The sequence below is a fragment of the Perca fluviatilis genome, chromosome 16 (genome assembly GCF_010015445.1).
Source record: "Perca fluviatilis chromosome 16, GENO_Pfluv_1.0, whole genome shotgun sequence".
Classification (NCBI taxonomy): Eukaryota; Metazoa; Chordata; class Actinopteri; order Perciformes; family Percidae; genus Perca; species Perca fluviatilis.
The window spans coordinates 9,054,464-9,072,964 of NC_053127.1; the positions used below are offsets into that span (position 1 = coordinate 9,054,464).

The 18,501-nt window shown below is 38.5% G+C and overlaps 1 protein-coding gene across 1 annotated transcript; it reads left to right on the top strand.

The window, feature by feature from the left end:
* The first annotated feature begins 3,896 nt into the window (after nt 1–3,896).
* On the top strand, nt 3,897–15,642 carry htr3a (5-hydroxytryptamine (serotonin) receptor 3A). Its single transcript, XM_039777957.1, has 9 exons — nt 3,897–3,984; nt 5,035–5,234; nt 6,085–6,129; nt 7,001–7,110; nt 7,214–7,383; nt 10,215–10,375; nt 12,344–12,554; nt 13,152–13,388; nt 13,926–15,642. Exons 1-9 carry the CDS (start codon nt 3,897–3,899, stop codon nt 14,234–14,236), a joined length of 1,533 nt encoding a protein of 510 aa, XP_039633891.1. The 3' UTR covers nt 14,237–15,642.
* The last annotated feature ends 2,859 nt before the right edge of the window (nt 15,643–18,501 follow it).

An 18,501-nucleotide genomic window follows, 5' to 3' on the forward strand; every position in this document is an offset into this window, starting at 1 on the left:
CCAACACTGATAGCTGTGCAACTTCCTTCTCATGTCATTAATATTTCTGTATCTGACGCAGTACACTAAGTGTTTGGGGATTAGCTCTCTTAGCAGAATCCCCATCGCTGCTCGTATTCATTGAGAGCTCTCAAACAGCAGAGCCTTTTCCACCAAATCTAACTGTGTAACCATTTGCAATAAATGGTAAATTCTTTGATGTAGGTGTCTTGGAGGTAAAACCTGGAGTGCGCCTTAAGTGTCGGTAATAATCCCTCATTGCACAGAAAGACTGTACACACGCTATGATAAGTATGGTAGGTCAAAGATGAAGCAGGAAACTGGAAACTATGATACATGTTTACAATGGACAATTTGGGTAATCATTTTACTGTTTGCCTTGGTTTTCTCTTCCAAATAAGTTTGGCTTATGTGTTAAGTTTACAACCTATCAGGTCATGTTTCTTGCCCCGTCTAACTTCTTTCTTTGCAATGTCACTATGTTCCCAGATCCCAGCTATTGATGATAGCCAATACAAATGATTGCCCAAACTACAAAAATAAAAATTCAAGTTGTCTGAAACTACAACTATCCTTTTTATTGCTATTTGTCTGATTTAAAGGCTTATTCTGTACAGAACACGTTGTGTGGCTGATACTTTCATTTAGAAATCAGAGACTAAATCCGTTCAGCTTACAGATCATCTAGTCTGTTTATTAACATCAGCAACAGATCACATGTAGAGCATTTTGACAGCTACTCTGTCCTAATAAAAACAACTGGAGACTGTGTACAAGCTGATATATGGGTCTGATAACATTTTATTGAATCAGAATCGGACCTAACAGGATGTGAGTGTTTCTGTGACTTCCTGTTCAGCCCAAAGGCTGCTGGAAACGGCTGGAAACTCTCCGACTTGCTGCATGCTCTCGTCCACTTTATAGGCGAGGCGCAGTTCATCTCAAACGAGCCTAAATATTATGTTTGCCTATCCTCCAGATATTGCACTGCCACTGTATAGCAACATTATAGTTAGAGAGAGACATTATTGTATCGCCTGTTATCATGACTTCCCGACAGTGTAGATTTACTCAAGGATAATGTATAATAAAGCAGCTCTCTGGAGAAAATCCTCAGTGCCAGTGTGATGTTATGATATTGTATTCATACTTTAATCTCCATCCCACAGCCACAAAATAGATCAATAAAACCCATTCAAAGCTCAGCTGCTGTGTCTCTATTCCCTGTTGGTTTCCTAATAGTCATGACTAGAATATCAAGAGTGCATCATAGCAAACTTGCTGGTGGAAAGATCTGTATAAATGAAATTTTCACAGTATGTGTAAACCTCTTCTTCCAGGGGATCTGGTTACATGATGTTATGCAACCAAGCTGAAGATAAATGTTTAATCAATGCTTTGTTCCTGTCTGTATGAGGTAATGGCTGTACATCAAGTTCAAGGCTTTATGTTTTCACTTTGTTGTGGATATGAATGTCATCCTAACATCCAAAATTATTTTGTAATAAAAGAAAAGCCTTTAAGCTGATATTTTTGTGAATATAAATATATTACATGACAGAAGTGAAAATGAAAGCCTTACAGTCAAACCAACCAGGAACCTGTCAATTCTTATTGCTGAATTACATCCAGTCATGAAAGATCAGTCTACGTATACATTTTAAAAGACAGCAATGAGCCCTCAGAGGCTGCATTGTTCATGTTCATGCAATGTTCATTATTTTTGCATTGTGATAAACAGTTTAATTAGCTCAAAAAGCAGGCCACCAAATACATCTGTATGAATATTTAAACCAAATTTGTGTTTAATGGTCAGGAATCGAGTTTTATAGCCGTTTGCAATGTGATCGACTTCGCGTAAAAACACAGGCCACTTTCCTAAAGCCAAATGGCGTGTTATCTGTACGCATTTTGACCTATCGGCGTGTATGTCTACGCTCTATACAGCAGACTGCTGCAGCATTATCGCGAGGCTACGTGTTATCGCGAGGCTACGTGTTATCGCGAAGGCTACGGTTAGGTTTAGGAACGTCACACGTGAGTTGGGTTTAGGAAAAGAAGCGGTTGGGTTTAAGAAAACAAACTTGGAAAGGAAAAAAAAATCACAAGCGGGACACAAAGTCACACGCAGGACGCGATCCCCGCTCTGCTGGGTGAAAATCCTGGGTTTAGATTTTCGCCCTTTCATACTACTCGCTACGCCGTCAATTCACATGCAATCGCAAGGTAATGTAAGTCAATGGAGACCAAACGGCGTTGATAAACACGCTAAAAAGCGAGTATGCGTCTTGATAACACGCCAATAATGGCATACGAATAATGGCATACGAATTGGCGTGTCATACATATGCCACTTTATGAGATCAGTCTGCCGTTTGGGACAGTGAATTGATCCAAAGAAAGCATGGGAAGGTGAAAAACAACCCTCTAGATAAACAAAACAAATTCCCTTATACTGGTATCCTCTGATTGATGCATTTCAGCCAATCAAATGTTATATCCTCCTCTCTTATGTTAATGGATGACTTTAACAAAGTTCATGAAATAAGATTTGCTGACTGCTGCCATTACTTTAAAAGAAAATTGTAACTTTACATTTTCATTCGACATGAATGTAAATTCAAGGCCAATTTACATTAAATTTCCGGTTAACCATAGCATGGTTATTCTTGGGAGTTATACTGAGAATTAAACTACAAAAGTATGTGGGCACACGTGTCCATATACTTGTGTGCTTTTGGTCTAGAGAAATTGTTGATATTGTTGTTGTCGTCCTGTGAAAACCATGTGTCTCCAAAATGCCAACAATTTTATGAGCTAAGGTTTGGGGCATTAATGCATTTTTCAGATAATCCAATTAGGGGTTTTACCTTCACCAAGAAGGTTATGTTTTTGGTTCAGTTTGTCGGTTTTCTGGTTTGGTTGTCTGTCAACAGGATTATGGAAAAAACTATTGCCCGATTTTCATGTAATGTTGGTGGAAGGGTGTAGCATGGGCCAAGGAAGGAACACATTACATTTTAGTTCCGATCCGAATCCCCCGGGCGGATACACAAATTATTTTTCACTTTTGTTAACAAAGAAAGAGCATGCATTCATGTGGTGTCGGAAAATTGGCGCATGAGCTGGAAAAGTTCATCCTGCATTAACATTGTGAGATAGGGCACGCCACGGTGGAGGTCCCTGCTCTCAGAGTGCCCTTCAAGTTTAAAATTATTTATCTTAGGAAGTTTGAGCATTTTCTCATACCATTAATGAAAACTTCATCTTTCAGTCCATCTGAAAAAAATGATAAACAAATTTGGAGAAGCATAGTTTTTACTGGATAAGCATGTGTTTTGTCACTGGCCTGCACAGAGCCCTGACCTCAACCATCCAACACCATGTTGTTTTAAATGTGCTAGTCAATATTTTTAGTCACATTTTCCTATACATCATGCACACACAAATGAAAATTCATTTGAATAAATTATTTTATTTTTAATATTGGCAGCCTCGAAAGCCTTCAACATTTGGGACAGCAATATTAAGAGAGGAAAATAAGCATGCCACTATGGCCACTGTGGGTTTTATGTGATAAAGGACAAATAATTAGATGCTGAAACTTTGCTGTCAGTGAGTTAACACTCTTGCCTGACAGTCTCTTAATTGTGCTAAATCACTAACACATTGGCCTGGTGTTGGCGTACTACATAATTAAATGATTACTCAGACATGACAAACGATCCGGTCACTAGCTTTTATTTCTGCAGTCTCTCAGCTCCATTTATCTCAGAGAGCTGCTGCTGCTTTATTGAACAAGGAGTGGCGTCAGAGCAGATGGATACACCCTTATGAGCTGAGTGACACTAACAAGGTTTTGATAGTGGATGAGAGTGAAGTGATGGATATAGCGGATGGATATGGAGGATATGGGTGTCAGGCATCCCGAGGCCTTTCATCAGAGCAGCCGGCAGTCTACCACAGCAGGAGAAGAAAACACAGGTGAACTGGCACCATGAGGCTCTCATCAGCCAGGACAGCACTCATCTTCCTTCTTATTCAAGGAGCATCAAGAGCCTGCACAGGTACAGTACAGCAGCTTCTGTTTTACACTCCATTATATCCTTTCAAACATTTACCTGTTGATCTTAGTAGTAGTATTACCTACAAGGTTATTTATCAGATCATTTAGGATTGCATCGAAGCTAAAGTGCCAAAATAAATAGCATTTTATACACAATTACAATAAATTCCATTTAAAACACATCAACAAAATGTCTAATACACAATGTATGTTTTACTGTATTTTGTCATTGTGATAACTTATTAGTTTTACAAATGTTATTTGGTTAAAATGGTGAATTAGACAAAGGTTACCGAGCCATTAGGGATGAATGGCACTGTTTTTTTTCAAAATACAGTACATAGCTTTAAAATATAGAGGTTGCATTTCTTGTTTCGTTTTATTTGTATAAATAAATACTGCCAATAAAACTGATACTTACAAAACCGCATACAATCAGGATAAGAGTTATCTTGAGTTAAAGTAAGTAGCATGAAATATATCACATTTCACTGCATGAAAATGTCATTCAATATACTGTGGCACCACAACAGGTGACGTCGCTTACATTTTCATTTCATCCAGCTAGGAACTGTTACTAAGTATATATACAATTTTTGAATTAATTATGATTTCATTTTGCGATTGTTTTTATGCTTTTCACTTTCTTTAAAAGGTCCAGTTTTAACTTGAATAGAATTCAGTATATATTTAGTTTTTTTCTGCTGCCATTTAAACTGTGAAACACCTTTTATTTGCAAATAAACACTATTTACATTTAAAAAGCATCAGCGAGATCTTATTATAACTAAGAAGCTATTTCTTCCAACGAAGATAAGGTTCACTCATTTGTGATAAATTGTGTTTACACAAAGGTCTACTGATAAATAAAAAAAGCTTTTTATTTACTTATTCAAAAATGTTCATCTCCTGCTGACAATATAAGAGATTTGAAGATTGAAACTGTATGTTTGACTTCTTTATGTCAGTGCACATAAAACGATTCATATTGTATACATTTTCAGTGAAGAAACTGGGCAGCAGCACAGGAAGATTTGCCAACGCCACGTTAGTGCGGCTATCTGAGTTTTTGAGTGCGGGATATAAGAAGGGAGTGAGACCAGTGAAAGACTGGAGGACGTCCACTATAGTGGCCATAGACCTCATGGTTTACTCCATCCTCAATGTGGTGAGTTACACACAACCAGAATGTCACACTAGCCTGCAAACAGTGAAGCGCAATGCAGCCTTATTTATATTATTTACTGTGTCATGAATCCTTTTATTATTGTTTTATACGCCATCTGGATAATAATCTGTGTTACACATACAAATGTGTGCAAACCTCATTGAGGCTTTGCAGGGTTTAATTGATTTGTAACACATATCAATACAGAAAAATGAATGGATTAACCTACGGGCCATGCGGCAACAAATTAGCTGCTGATTTTGTGCAGACTGTACTGGCCCCAGGTTTGCTGTGTGGTAATTTGATTTAACACATTAATTTAGAAATACGCATAAACACAAACCTTGAGACAGGGACTCTCTTAAGGCAGGGCTTCAAGATTATACACCATCCAACTTAACATCTTTCCAAAAGTCAATGAGTAAACGTGTTAAATAATCGTGATTATGATTTTTTTTCCATAATTGAGCCACACACACACATACACACACACACACCTCAAATATGCTGCACCTTTTCGATTAAATATGCTCAGGGTGGACCAGTAGCTCCCTCTTCTACAACTTACAAGAGCCGATGGGTTTAATTTATGAAAGCATGTATGTTTTAGAATAGATTTGAATTATTAATTTGAAGCTTTATTTAAAATAACTCCATAAACATTTAAATTTGTAAATGTTATAACTATAATATATTATGAACAAAGTATATATGTATTTTATAAATACTAAACAATGAATAAAATATACAATGAATTATATTACAATATACTGAATGTAACAAATATTTTATCTGAAAGATAAAATATGATTAAAACTGAAAACAGATGCCTTATTGTGTTCCACTACAGGATGAGAAGAACCAGGTTTTGACAACATATGTGTGGTACAGACAGGTAAAACAACAAAAAATCCTCACAAGTACTGTAGGTTGCTTACTGTAGCTACTTTGGTTTACTGCATGATTACACTATCAAATGTTAGATCAATTAAAACGTTTTTTATGAATAGAATAGCAAATGTAGGGTCATTTGTGATTTTGAACATTTAGTACTTTGACAATGACATTTAATAATTGTGCTAGATGTGTGTATTGCATACCTCTTCAAATCCAGTATGCATGGTGGGATTTGCGTGAGATTTCCCCCTTTTTGGTCTACATATCCCTGCCTCTGCTGAATTTTTTTTAAATTATTTATTTATATTATTTTTTTTATCCAGTGGAGACAAAATGTATCCCCCCCTCTCAAAGCGATCAATATATATATATATATATATATATATATATATATATATATAAAAATTCTGCTTTTTATTTAGTTAGAGCATGATTTCAATAAATTCAAACTTCAGTTTAGGCACCAAAATAACTAGTTAAGTTTAGGAAAAAGATTGTGGTTTGGATTAAATATTACCGAGGAACGATCGAGCGTTTCCTGGGTGAAAGTATTTTCTTTTCGCCGCGAGGTGATCTCTGCTCTCCAATTTGAAAGCGCTGTGTTTTATGTTGACACCACGTTGTGCCATTTCATTTTGAGATTATTTTTCATTGAACATTGAAGTTCATAAATAAATTTGGGCATGGCCGGCTGAGTGGCACTCTATCCATGGTATTGAAATGGGGATGTAATTATTGCAGGTTTTGTTTTGTTGATCACAAATCAAACCCTGGCTATATGACTTGACAGCATTATACATATAGCGTTACTAAGACACTAATGCTATAATATTTACTAATTTAGCTTATTCCATTCTTCAATATTTTAGTCATGGACGGATGAGTTCCTGGTGTGGAACCCAGAAGACTTTGATGAAGTCAAACAAGTTTCTTTACCTACCAATAACGTGTGGGTGCCCGACATCCTCATCAATGAGTTGTAAGAACGGCTCCTGTTGATTATTTCCACTACTGCTGTTATTCTACCAGGGTCTGTCTTTACTCCTAAACTAATTATTGCATTTTTTGTCTCTAACCTGCAGTGTAGATGTGGGGAAGTCTCCAGACATACCTTATGTCTACGTGACACATGATGGACTGGTGCGAAACTACAAACCTATCCAGGTGGTCACAGCCTGCACTCTCAACATCTACAACTTCCCATTTGATGTCCAGAAATGCAGCCTTACCTTCCAGAGCTGGCTACATACCAGTAAGACATATCCCACTGACTTCACACACATTTAGTCAGACTGATCTCATGAAATGGCGTATGTATCACACACCAATTCGTATTAGGGCTGGGCGATATATCGATATAAACAAATATATCGATATATTTTTAAATGAGATATGGAATTAGACCATATCGCATATATCGATATAGTTCAAATGTGATCCTTGCTCCCATAGATATGTCGCCGTGAGGTTCTAAACATACGTCAAAACCCGCGCCATCTTGGAACAGGGGCGAGCGATCCAATCAACGCTAAAAGATGCCGGACTTTTGTACTGCTTAATTATGTTCGATAGAGGAAATGAAAAGAACAAACAGCATGGATAACATTTAACAGGTGACAATGTGTTTTATGATTATATATGCCGCCGACCAGCAATCTGAGCTCCGGCGGCGGCCGGAGGGGAGAGCCCCGTGGCCGGCCGCAGCGTCTCTTCCCCGGGCAAAAACACAGCTTCGCCTGCGCTGCGCGGCGGTCCCCGCTGATCCAGATCCGGACCAGCCAAAGACAGAGTGGTGATTGGTAGGATCTTACACGTAGTCCAGGACGAACTGTATGTCGATATCGGGCGGAAAGTTCCACTAAGTTTGCGGCGGCAGGCGGTGACGGAAAGAAGCTACAGCGGGGCAGCGACCGTCTGCGGCTGCAGGATCTGGAGCTCAGTGCCCGTTAAAATTACATGTAACGCATAAATACATACAGAAATAAATAGTGGAGGAATGAGCCTGGACATTTCAGTCTGTTTAAACTTCACCTTGAAGCAGAAACTCTTAGTTCAGAAGGGTGAAGTTTCCGTTTGGACTCAGATCTGTGAACCGATCATAATAAATTTCTTTGTTTTGTAGTCGATAGTTCATCTTAAGTTTATTTAAGTGGAAGCAGTATCAAGTGGAAGAATGGGACTATAACCTAGGCTTACAGGCATGAGGCATTACATTTTGAACAAAGTAGATTATATTAATATCTAAAGCTTAATTGACCTTTGGAACGAATCACAAATAGCCTATGGAGCTTTGATTTCAAAAAAGGTACTCCTGTTATACAGTATTTAGGTTTACATTTTATTGTTATTTGAACAGCTGAGCATTTAATCATGAACCAGGTGAAGAAACCGGTTTATTATTTATTTGATTTTGCAACTGTTTCTATGAAACTACTTGTGACATGTCATATTTGATTTGGGCTTTGACTGAACATTTGCTCTCACTTCGCGGAAAAAAATATCGGGATATATATCGTATATCGATATTCAGCCAAAATATATCGGGATATGACTTTTGGTCCATATCGCCCAGCCCTAATTCGTATGCGTCTTTACAACACGCCATTCGCTTTTTAGCGTGTTTATCGGCGCCGTTCGGCCACTATTGACCTACATTATGTGCGAATTTCCGCCGTAGCGAGTAGTATGAAAGGATGTAAGTCCACGGATGGGTAAAACACAGGACTTTCACCCAGGAGAGGGGATCGCGCCCTGCATGTGACGTTTTTCAAAAGTTCTTTTGTTTTTTTTAAGCCTTCCCCAATGTTCTTTCCTAAACCCAACCGTTTGTTTTCCTACGCGTGTGACTTTGGTCACCGTTGTGTTTTTGTCGGGGGGGGGTTTTGTGTGTAACTAAAGCTTTTCTTATCCTAAACCCAACCTTTTTTTTGTTTGTTACACGTGTGGGACGTTGTTCTCGTGATAGTACGGCACGTTCTTGCGATAACACGTGGCGTGGATGTTTACACCTGCTGTATACAGCGTAGACATACACGTGGATAGCTCAAAATGCGTACCGATAACACGCCATTTGGCTTTAGGAAAGTGGCGTGTATGTTTACGCAAAGTCATGATGCCGTGTTGTTTACAGTACAATGTGTGACTAATTGGTTTTAAAGGGTTCTTCAGACATTTAAGCCTCAAGAAAATCAATCATCAGGATCTGCATTTGCAGTGCCCATAAAAAACTACATTTTTCCATGTGTGTAGTATAAAACAGGTTAAGGTTTCTAAAAATATGGTCTCCAACTACATAAAAAATTATCGCAAGATACTTTCCGTAGCTGCATTAAGAAAGACAGTTTTGCTTTGTTTTAACTCCAAAATGAACACAGAATGGAACCCACTTCCTTTAGAAACAATTAATTAATTAGTTTAAAACCTGCATTTTATAACAGTTTATTACAAATTGAGTCCCATTTTCATATTTTTGTCCATCATTTCTATCAGTACTAATAACAATGTATTCACCAAGTTAATTGCGGAGATCTGTGAGCTCAGCGACACCCCTAATGAGAAGAACGATGGGGAAATAAACACAAGCAGTCAGATGACCTGACAGGTTATACACAAAACCCCCAGGTTAGCTAAACTTATTTAGAAGAGAAAACTAAGGAGAACTCTAAAAATTGTTCCCCAAACTCTCCACTGTAAACATTAGGACTGTACCAACTGAGAATGTTGTCAGTCAAATCGGATTTGACTGTTCAATGCAAATATTCAACTTTTTTTTCCGTTCATATAGACTATCAAGCAACGCTTCATTGAACTGCCAGATTTTTTAACAGAATAATCTGCCATTATGCTACTTTCAATGTAATTCTGGCAAAGTGGAGAAAAATATTCACCGGCATCAGAAAACAACATCCGGCTCTCTCTTCCACTCTTCTCATTAAGACTTGAGTGGAACAACCGCTCTGTTCTGCTCATCCATGAACTCCCCCCTGCTGTGACATGTGTGCTTAGAAAGCAGAGTGGAGGGTGAAAGGTAACTTGTTGCCACGGCCGTTTCATGCTGCTCCCGACATTGTGTTCGATCTGCAGTTGATGACATCAACATCACCCTGATGCGAAGCCCTGAGGAGCTCAGGGAGGACAAGAGTGTCTTCATGAACCAAGGAGAGTGGGAGCTGCTTCATATACTGTCCAACTACAAGATCTTCAGTGTGGACAATGATGACTATTATGCTGAGATGAAGTTCCATGTAAGTATTTGGAATATTGATTGTACGATTTGTGTGTATGTTATTTGTAGCATAGATGTGGGGTGGTGTATCTAGTACACAAACTCACCAAAATAAACAGAGCTGAATTAGTCTCAATTAGGGCTGGGCGATATGGAGAAAATCTGATATCACGATATTCTTGACCAAATACCTCGATATCGATATTGCGGCGATATTCTAGGGTTGACAATTGGGGCTTTAACAAAATATCTTCACACTTTCACACAGATTCATACATAAATAATCATCAGTAATGTGGACATAATGTCTAAGTGGGAAAAAGGCAAATAATAGAACAGCTAGAACAGTCTGGTAAGTTCAGAAAGGTACATCACTTTACAGTAATGCTATCTTTAAAACCAGGAAAAGACAACACTTATGTCATAACACGATATTACGATATCCAAAATCTAAGATGATATCTAGTCTCGTATCACGATATCGATATAATATCGATATATATTGCCCAGCCCTAGTCTCAATGGCAATTTCCCTAATTGCTCTTCTAAGATTTACACACCTTAGCCTACTGAAAAGTTATTGTGTACTGGCTAATACAAGCCCCCCCCCCCCACACTCCCCTCACACATAGAATACATAGCTAGAGGTAAATCTCGCAGGCCTGTATGTAGCTGGAGTGCAGTGTGGCTTAACGTTACAGTAGAGTAATATTCACTGAAATTACTAAAGGCAAATAAAGTTCCACTTACAGTTGGGTTTTAGTCCTGGAGACGGCTTGTGTCGAAGGTCTCAGGCACCGAGAGGCATTTCCGGTCACAAACGGCGCTATCTGACTTGAAGCATCTTGTCCAACAGGTGCCTTCATCACAATTAATTAACGTTAGCCGAGCTGTTAGCATCATACATTGCTCAATTACTCCCACTAGCTAAGTGGCTAACTGCTAAGCGATTTCAGTTAAGCTACTGAAGAATTCACACGCACGCACGCGCGCGCTAACGTTTAGGTTAATCATCTGAAATGAAGTACTGAAAAGTTCGTGCTGGTGTCCTAACTTAGCTACTTCTATTATTTTTCCTCCATTTCGTTTCACTTTTTTCTTTGCTAGTTGCCGCTGACAGCGCTCTGTGTAGCGTGTATCTGCCGACTCCGCCCTCTCTTTTTTGTTTCTTCACCTTGTGCCAATCACAGGTATCACTAACAGACTAGGCCTAACTCACCACTGATTGACCAATAAAAACTGTTTTGATTTTACCTCAGATATTCACCTCTGATAACATATTATTTAGAACTGAATTACTCACCATTTAAGCTCCTTATTGAGTTATTTACATAACTTTATTTAAAACTGAATTAGGTTATGCTACTTTCAGTTTTTAATGAATCGTATGCTGTTTTCACACAACTTTATTCAAAACTAAATTATTTCAATTTCCACTTTTGACTTTTTTAGGGCAATCTTTAAGTTATTAAGGGACATTCTAAATATTTTTAAAAACCAGGTCCCTGGTTCAAATCAGTCTCTCTACTGTCAACTCTGTAAGAAAAGATTCCCCCAAATAATACTAAATAAAAAGGAACTGTGGGCCCAAATAATTGTGTATTCTTTGGAAAATATTCTTATTTGCTTTCTTTGTAAGCGTGAGATGAGAAGATTGATAATATTAATAATAATATTGCTATATTGATACAGGGATGGAGTTAGGACATACTGTAGTTTGGCATAACAAACCAAAAGCATGTACACACCAACTGCTCACTATAGATGAAAATACTGCTCAGAACTCAGAGGGATAAACTTATTTTGTTACTTTTACTGTTCTGTTTGTATGGATGAGGTACAACGTGTTAATTATTAACAGTCTTAGAACAAAGCCATGTTGGTTTTTCCCCCCTGTTTCCAGTGTTTTTGCTTAGCTAAGCTAACCACATTCTGCCTTTTTTTCACAGTACACATATTGACTTGACTTTAAACCTACATTTCCCAGGTGGTGATCCGACGGCGGCCGTTGTTCTACACTGTGAACCTGCTGCTGCCCAGTATCTTCTTGATGGTGATGGACATTGTGGGTTTCTATCTGCCACCAGACAGTGGAGAGAGGGTTTCCTTCAAGATCACGTTGCTGCTGGGCTACTCTGTCTTCCTCATCATTGTATCTGACACTCTGCCTGCCACCGCCATAGGAACCCCGCTGATAGGTGACTGGGACCTATTGCTGCTTATCAGCAGTTTGCATTCAGAACAGGATTTCTGCAAGGAGTGTCAGCCCATGATTTTAAAATAGTTTGCTTCTCAATTCATGTGTAAATAAGAAAGGAAATAGCTTTGTAAATTGAGATGTCAGGAGAGCACAAAACTAAATTGAGCAACACTTACTCTGCAAGTCAAGCATGCAGGGACAGATCGATGTGGGCAAAGCAACTTCTGAGAGTGCAATTAGACTAAATTCAAGTACTAATTTCAGGATTTTGAAGACTATCCCAGCAAACATTGGGTTGAAGGCAGGGAAACATCATCAACAAGTTACTATTACATCATGGGTCTGTAACGGTATACCACTTCATGCTGACCTGCTTGTTGGATGCGAGGTGAACACACATGCAAACTAAAATATGAAATCTCCAAAAAGAGTCTGAACTCAAACCTGCAATCTAATGTCTATATGAGACACGGTCCAAACCATGTGATTTAGATGTGAAAAGTATGTTGCACTACCCTACTGCTAACTGCTTTTAAAGAATATCTGTAAGAGGATCATCATAAAAACACCTTGTCTCATCTCACCTGTTCTGTAGGTGTGTACTTTGTGGTTTGCATGGCCCTGCTGGTGATCAGCCTGACAGAAACCGTGCTGATCGTGCGTCTGGTCCACAAGCAGGACCTGCAGCCCCCTGTGCCCCACTGGGTGAAGTACTTGGTGCTGGAAAGAGCTCCAGTCCTCTTCTGCATCCACAAGAAGCACCGCCTCTGCTCCACACTGTCCTCCCAGGGCGCCGACCTGGAGCACTACAAAGACAACAGCTATGGGACCGGTAAGGTACAGGTCAACGCATGTACAGTAGCCTACAACAGTCTATACAGCAGCAGTATGTTGTTATTAAACCTCATGTTATTATTATGAAATAATATTACACCACTGTTTTTACAAGATGCTAACCATACAGCCAACCCTGTGATAGTATTTGTCACTGTGAAATGAAAACAGACTTGGAAATTGAATTTTGAAAAAAATAAATAAATAAAACGTAAATCCATAAAATAATTAGTTGTATTCATTCATTAGTATTTTTTTGTCCAACTGGTTGATTTATGTGTTTTTTGTATTCATGAATTTTTTATTTATTTAAAAATGCTTCACTTTTTACAGACTATGGGACTGGTAAGGTACAGGTCAACGCATGTACAGTAGCCTAAAACAGTTAAAGGTGTTTTCCGGTTTTTCAAACCAAAATCTACAACAGCTAATTTCACTTTTGAAAGCTCATCTTTTTGCTTCAATCTTCAGATCTGCATCAATGAAATACAAATGTCCAACTAAAATGAAGTCTATCCCTTGTCCTATCCTTCAGCCCAGTGCACCCTGCACCACACCTGTGAGATAGGCCGAAGGCTCAGCCACCATGACAGAGAAGGCGGGCTGCTCGGACTAGGCCTGCCCCCCTCCAGGGACCACGCCTCGCCTGTCATGGACAACATCCTGCAGGAAGTGACAGCGATACGCCACTTCCTGGAGAAGAGGGACAGGTGCCGGGAAGTTGCCAAGGAGTGGCTGCAGGTCGGCTACGTGCTGGACGTGCTGCTCTTCAGAGTTTACTTGGTGGCTGTGGTCGCCTACAGCATCACACTGGGCACGCTGTGGTCAGTGTGGCAGGTCGCCTGAGTCTCACCGCTGTACTGCTGTGGACACAAACTCAGTGGGTGGAGCGTTGAATTCAGAAGGCCAGAGTTATTGGCTTTATGCCCTGTGTTGCTCAGAGGATACAGGGAGGCACTCGCATAGTAATGGAACAAGGAAAGGCTTGTAGCTGGGGCCTATGTACAAAGGTTAATTAACCAACTAGGTTTGCCACTATATCCCTACACATTTTATTATTATAATTACCATCATTTTAGGTGTGTTTAGAGAGTGTTGAAGTCCCATGATGCGATTGCAATCTAAGAAGTTTTCAGGGCCAGCCCAAGGCTTTTTGAGATGCGCAGGCAGGAATGCCCCTAGACACTTATAAATGCAATTTTTAGTCGTCACTATGAAGGCTTAAAAGGATAGCAGTAGTGGTAACACAACAGACATAGATACTTTAGTTAAGGGAACCACTTCAATGATGTCAGCCCATCTCCCCCAGATGAATTTACAATAAAATCAACCAACATCAACCAATACATTAACCTGGTAAAACGTAACTATCTGTATAATGTATTTTTGTTTATATAAAGTGAAAATATACATTTATTTACTTAAACTGTATGAAAAAAAGGAAAACTGGGCCACACAAGCATCACTTGTTTCAGGCATTTTGTTGGCCGAGGAGCCCTGAAAAACAATTACAGTAGTTTTGGTCTGGTTGTGTTTAGAAGAATAAAAGGTTTTGGGATCAAATTAGCCAATTTAAAACAAATATTGACGATGGCCACAATAATTACTGTCTTTTAAAGGCTACATTGGTTAAAACCTGAGAAGAAAAACCAGACAATTTGTTGTGATAAAGGTCAAAACTTGAGAGATCAGCATTAACGATACAGTTTAAGAATAAAATTTGGACTTAGAGACAAGTTGGTGAGCAGCAGGGTATTTGTACATTATCAAGTTTTTGTTGCAGTGTAAAACATCTGTATAAATATATAAAATATGGATAAATAAATAAGGAATTTACATAAGTAAGGCAATAAATGCATATTACGACCTGTTTTGTGCTACATGTATATTAAGAAAAACATTTGACTGCATGTCCCCTTTCCTTGAATGTCAAATGTATTACATGAAGATAGATAGAAATACATATTCACACAGATTGTTGAGGCATATTATTAGTTTATTTTTATTTATTGTAATTGTAAATCAAAAGTCTGTGAGTAAAATGATGTCAACTTGTAGCGCTTCAAATCAATATCATGTTTAACATTAATGTGCCATCTCATGTAATAAAAATAGTCTAAAAACTATATTGTTGAATAGGATTTGGATAACGTTTCTGTAAATACAGATGTGTGCTGTGGTTTTATTCAGTTGTGTTGCTGTGTCAAGAGACGTAACTATACACATTGAAGGAGAAGGAACGGAATTGTATTTCAATAAATGTGATAATATTTCATCCTTTGCAGTTAACAAGAGTGTTCAGCGACTAAACAAAGTGTTTGCCATCTTCGTCTTACTTTTATGAAAGGCCACGTGGGCCATATTTATAGAACCAAAAAACACACTGAGGTAATAAACATTAAAATAAATTGAAATATGTTATTAAAACTCGACTAGCTTGCAGCTAACCCTGTGAGAGCATTTGTCACTATGAAATGAAAACAGGCTTGGAAATTGAATTTTGAAATAAAAATCCATCCATCCATCTTCGTCAGCTTATCCGGTATCGGGTCGCGGGGGCAGCAGCCCCAGCAGGGGACCCCAAACTTCCCTTTCCCGAGCCACATTAACCAGCTCTGACTGGGGGATCCCGAGGCGTTCCCAGGCCAGGGTGGAGATATAATCCCTCCACCTAGTCCTGGGTCTTCCCCGAGGCCTCCTCCCAGCTGGACGTGCCTTGAACACCTCCCTAGTGAGGCGCCCAGGGGGCATCCTTACCAGATGCCCGAACCACCTCAACTGGCTCCTTTCGACGCAAAGGAGCAGCGGCTCTACTCCGAGCTCCTCACAGATGACTGAGCTTCTCACCCTATCTCTAAGGGAGACGCCAGCCACACTCCTGAGGAAATCCATTTTGACCGCTTGTACCCTGAATTTTGAAATAAAAATGATAAAAATAAATATAAGTAAAAAGTTACCCTAACTCCATGAAGTCATAAGTAGTATTAATTCATTTGTATATTTAACTGGTTGATTTATGCATTTTTTGTGTTTACAAATCTAATTGTGTATTTAATAAAGTTTCCCTTTTGATTTAATTAGTTTGGTCCCACATGGACTCCGTGTGTTTAAAATGGCCACAGGTGAATAAAATCAATTGAGTGTCAGATATTATCTACAAAAGATCTGCCATCACTCAACTGGATCTGTAACTGTAACACATGGCCGTTTGCATTGCCTTGTTTACAAAATGAATGCAAAGTGTGTATTTTCTATGAACAAATCATTTTTTAATGATCCCTGTCCAAAGTCCAGTAAAAAATACCTATCTGTATTTAGTGCTTTTGTTATTTTAATTTTTTTTCAGTTTTCAGATGAACTGAAGGAATAAATGCTCCATGCCTTGAACAGATTCACCTACATCTTAGGCTAAAAGAATTCACCAAAAATATCCATCCACCGATTAAATGATCTAAAAAGAACTTACGTCATGAATCATTAAATCAATTTGGAGACAGTAAATGACTATGATATATGTATCTAATAAGAATATAACGATTATTAGGTCTACTGATTCATCTTATTTTAGGCGACTTCCTGTAATATGATTGTCTGTGATCCATGTGATCTGTGTTAAATTGATCACTTTGTAAATTTCACTGCTGCTGTTTTATCGTTTATTCTGTGACTTGAGATGTTTACATATCCATTTAGACACAAATAGGACAATAATGCACTGCTACTCATAATTTGCTACGAACCTGTTAATAAGGTGTGATTACCACACTGCTCATTCATTATGAGGGAACTCCTGCAGTTCACCACAGCAGCCAGAGGATGGCACCATGCACAACAGCATCACTTTCCCTCTCAGGTTTTCTCATTCTACCACTGGAACAGTGTCACTGAATGTTAACAACACTTATCAATCAGTCTGTTTTTTAATCAGTGTAACTATAAAGAAAGAAAGATAAAAACACAATGTGAAAGAGATAAATGACAACATAACAATTGTATGAATGAATGTATGAAGAGGGTTTAAAGATCTCAAATGTGAGATGTCTTCCTTTAGAGTCCAAGGCCCCCTTATAGGATTACATTTTAAACTGGATTTAGGTCCCTTGAATGGAAAAAACATTTGCACAGATTTTTGGTGAATGTTAAGGGAATTAATGCATTGCACAAATACATACATGGTGACATAACCTGACGCATTTTCTTTGTCTTTTAGCAAAGTTTTCGGTTGTTCCAGAAGGACCTGTCATGTCACCAGAGATCCTGTAGTTTAGAGTCAAATCAGGTTTATATTTGCACTGTCCAAACCAGCCCAGCAATGCTCTGTGTGGAGAGTGAGTCAATTTAGAATAATAAAAGAACAGTTATTGCAAGCTATTGCACCTATTGCAAGAATGGCCTTAGGAGGGTCTTTTTTGCAGTGAAAACTATTTTGCAGTAATACAAACAGCATAAAACAAATAGAATGACGGAACATATGAAAAAACCTGAACATACAAACTATACTCTGTATACACTGTTGTGATACAGTTACAGTGTATACATTATTTGTGTATTTTTTATTTATTTAATTTCTACCAAAACGTAAAATCGCTTCTTCTGACAACAACATTTCATCAGACTGTGTAAATTCAGTCAAACATCAGCTACTAAATATGCTGCAAGTATCTTACAGCAACAACATGCAGCCTGGATTACATTTCTTTAATTTATTACACAGAATGTTCATATTGATCACATCTGCAAAATGTTCACGACCTGCAGTATGTAACTGGTTAGTCTATATCCTTCGAGTTCCACTTCTGGGATTGATCCAGTGCCGCAGGAAATTCTGCCGGAAAAGTTCCCACAGCCCTATGTTTCCACATTTGTAAGATTTTTCTTAAAATTAGGCCCTATGTTAGGGTTAGGGTTAAGGTTACATTCCATTTGTAGTCCATTACTACTGGATAATAGGTTGGGTGTAATTGGCTACCAAATTGGGAGAAAGGGGGATAAAATCTGATACAAATGAAAAAGGAAATGTGGGAACATAGGGCTGTGGGAACATAGGGCCTAATTTTGAAAGAAATCTTAGAAATGTGGGAACATAGGGCTGTGGGAACATAGGGCCTAAT

Excerpts from the sequence above, each read along its gene's own strand:
- htr3a (XM_039777957.1), top strand. The coding sequence starts at position 3,897 with ATGGATATGGAGGATATGGGTGTCAGGCATCCCGAGGCCTTTCATCAG. Across the intron at positions 3,985-5,034 it reads AGCAGGAGAAGAAAACACAG|TGCACATAAAACGATTCATA; the intron begins GTGAACTGGCAC and ends TCTTTATGTCAG. Across the intron at positions 7,111-7,213 it reads GACATCCTCATCAATGAGTT|TGTAGATGTGGGGAAGTCTC; the intron begins GTAAGAACGGCT and ends TCTAACCTGCAG.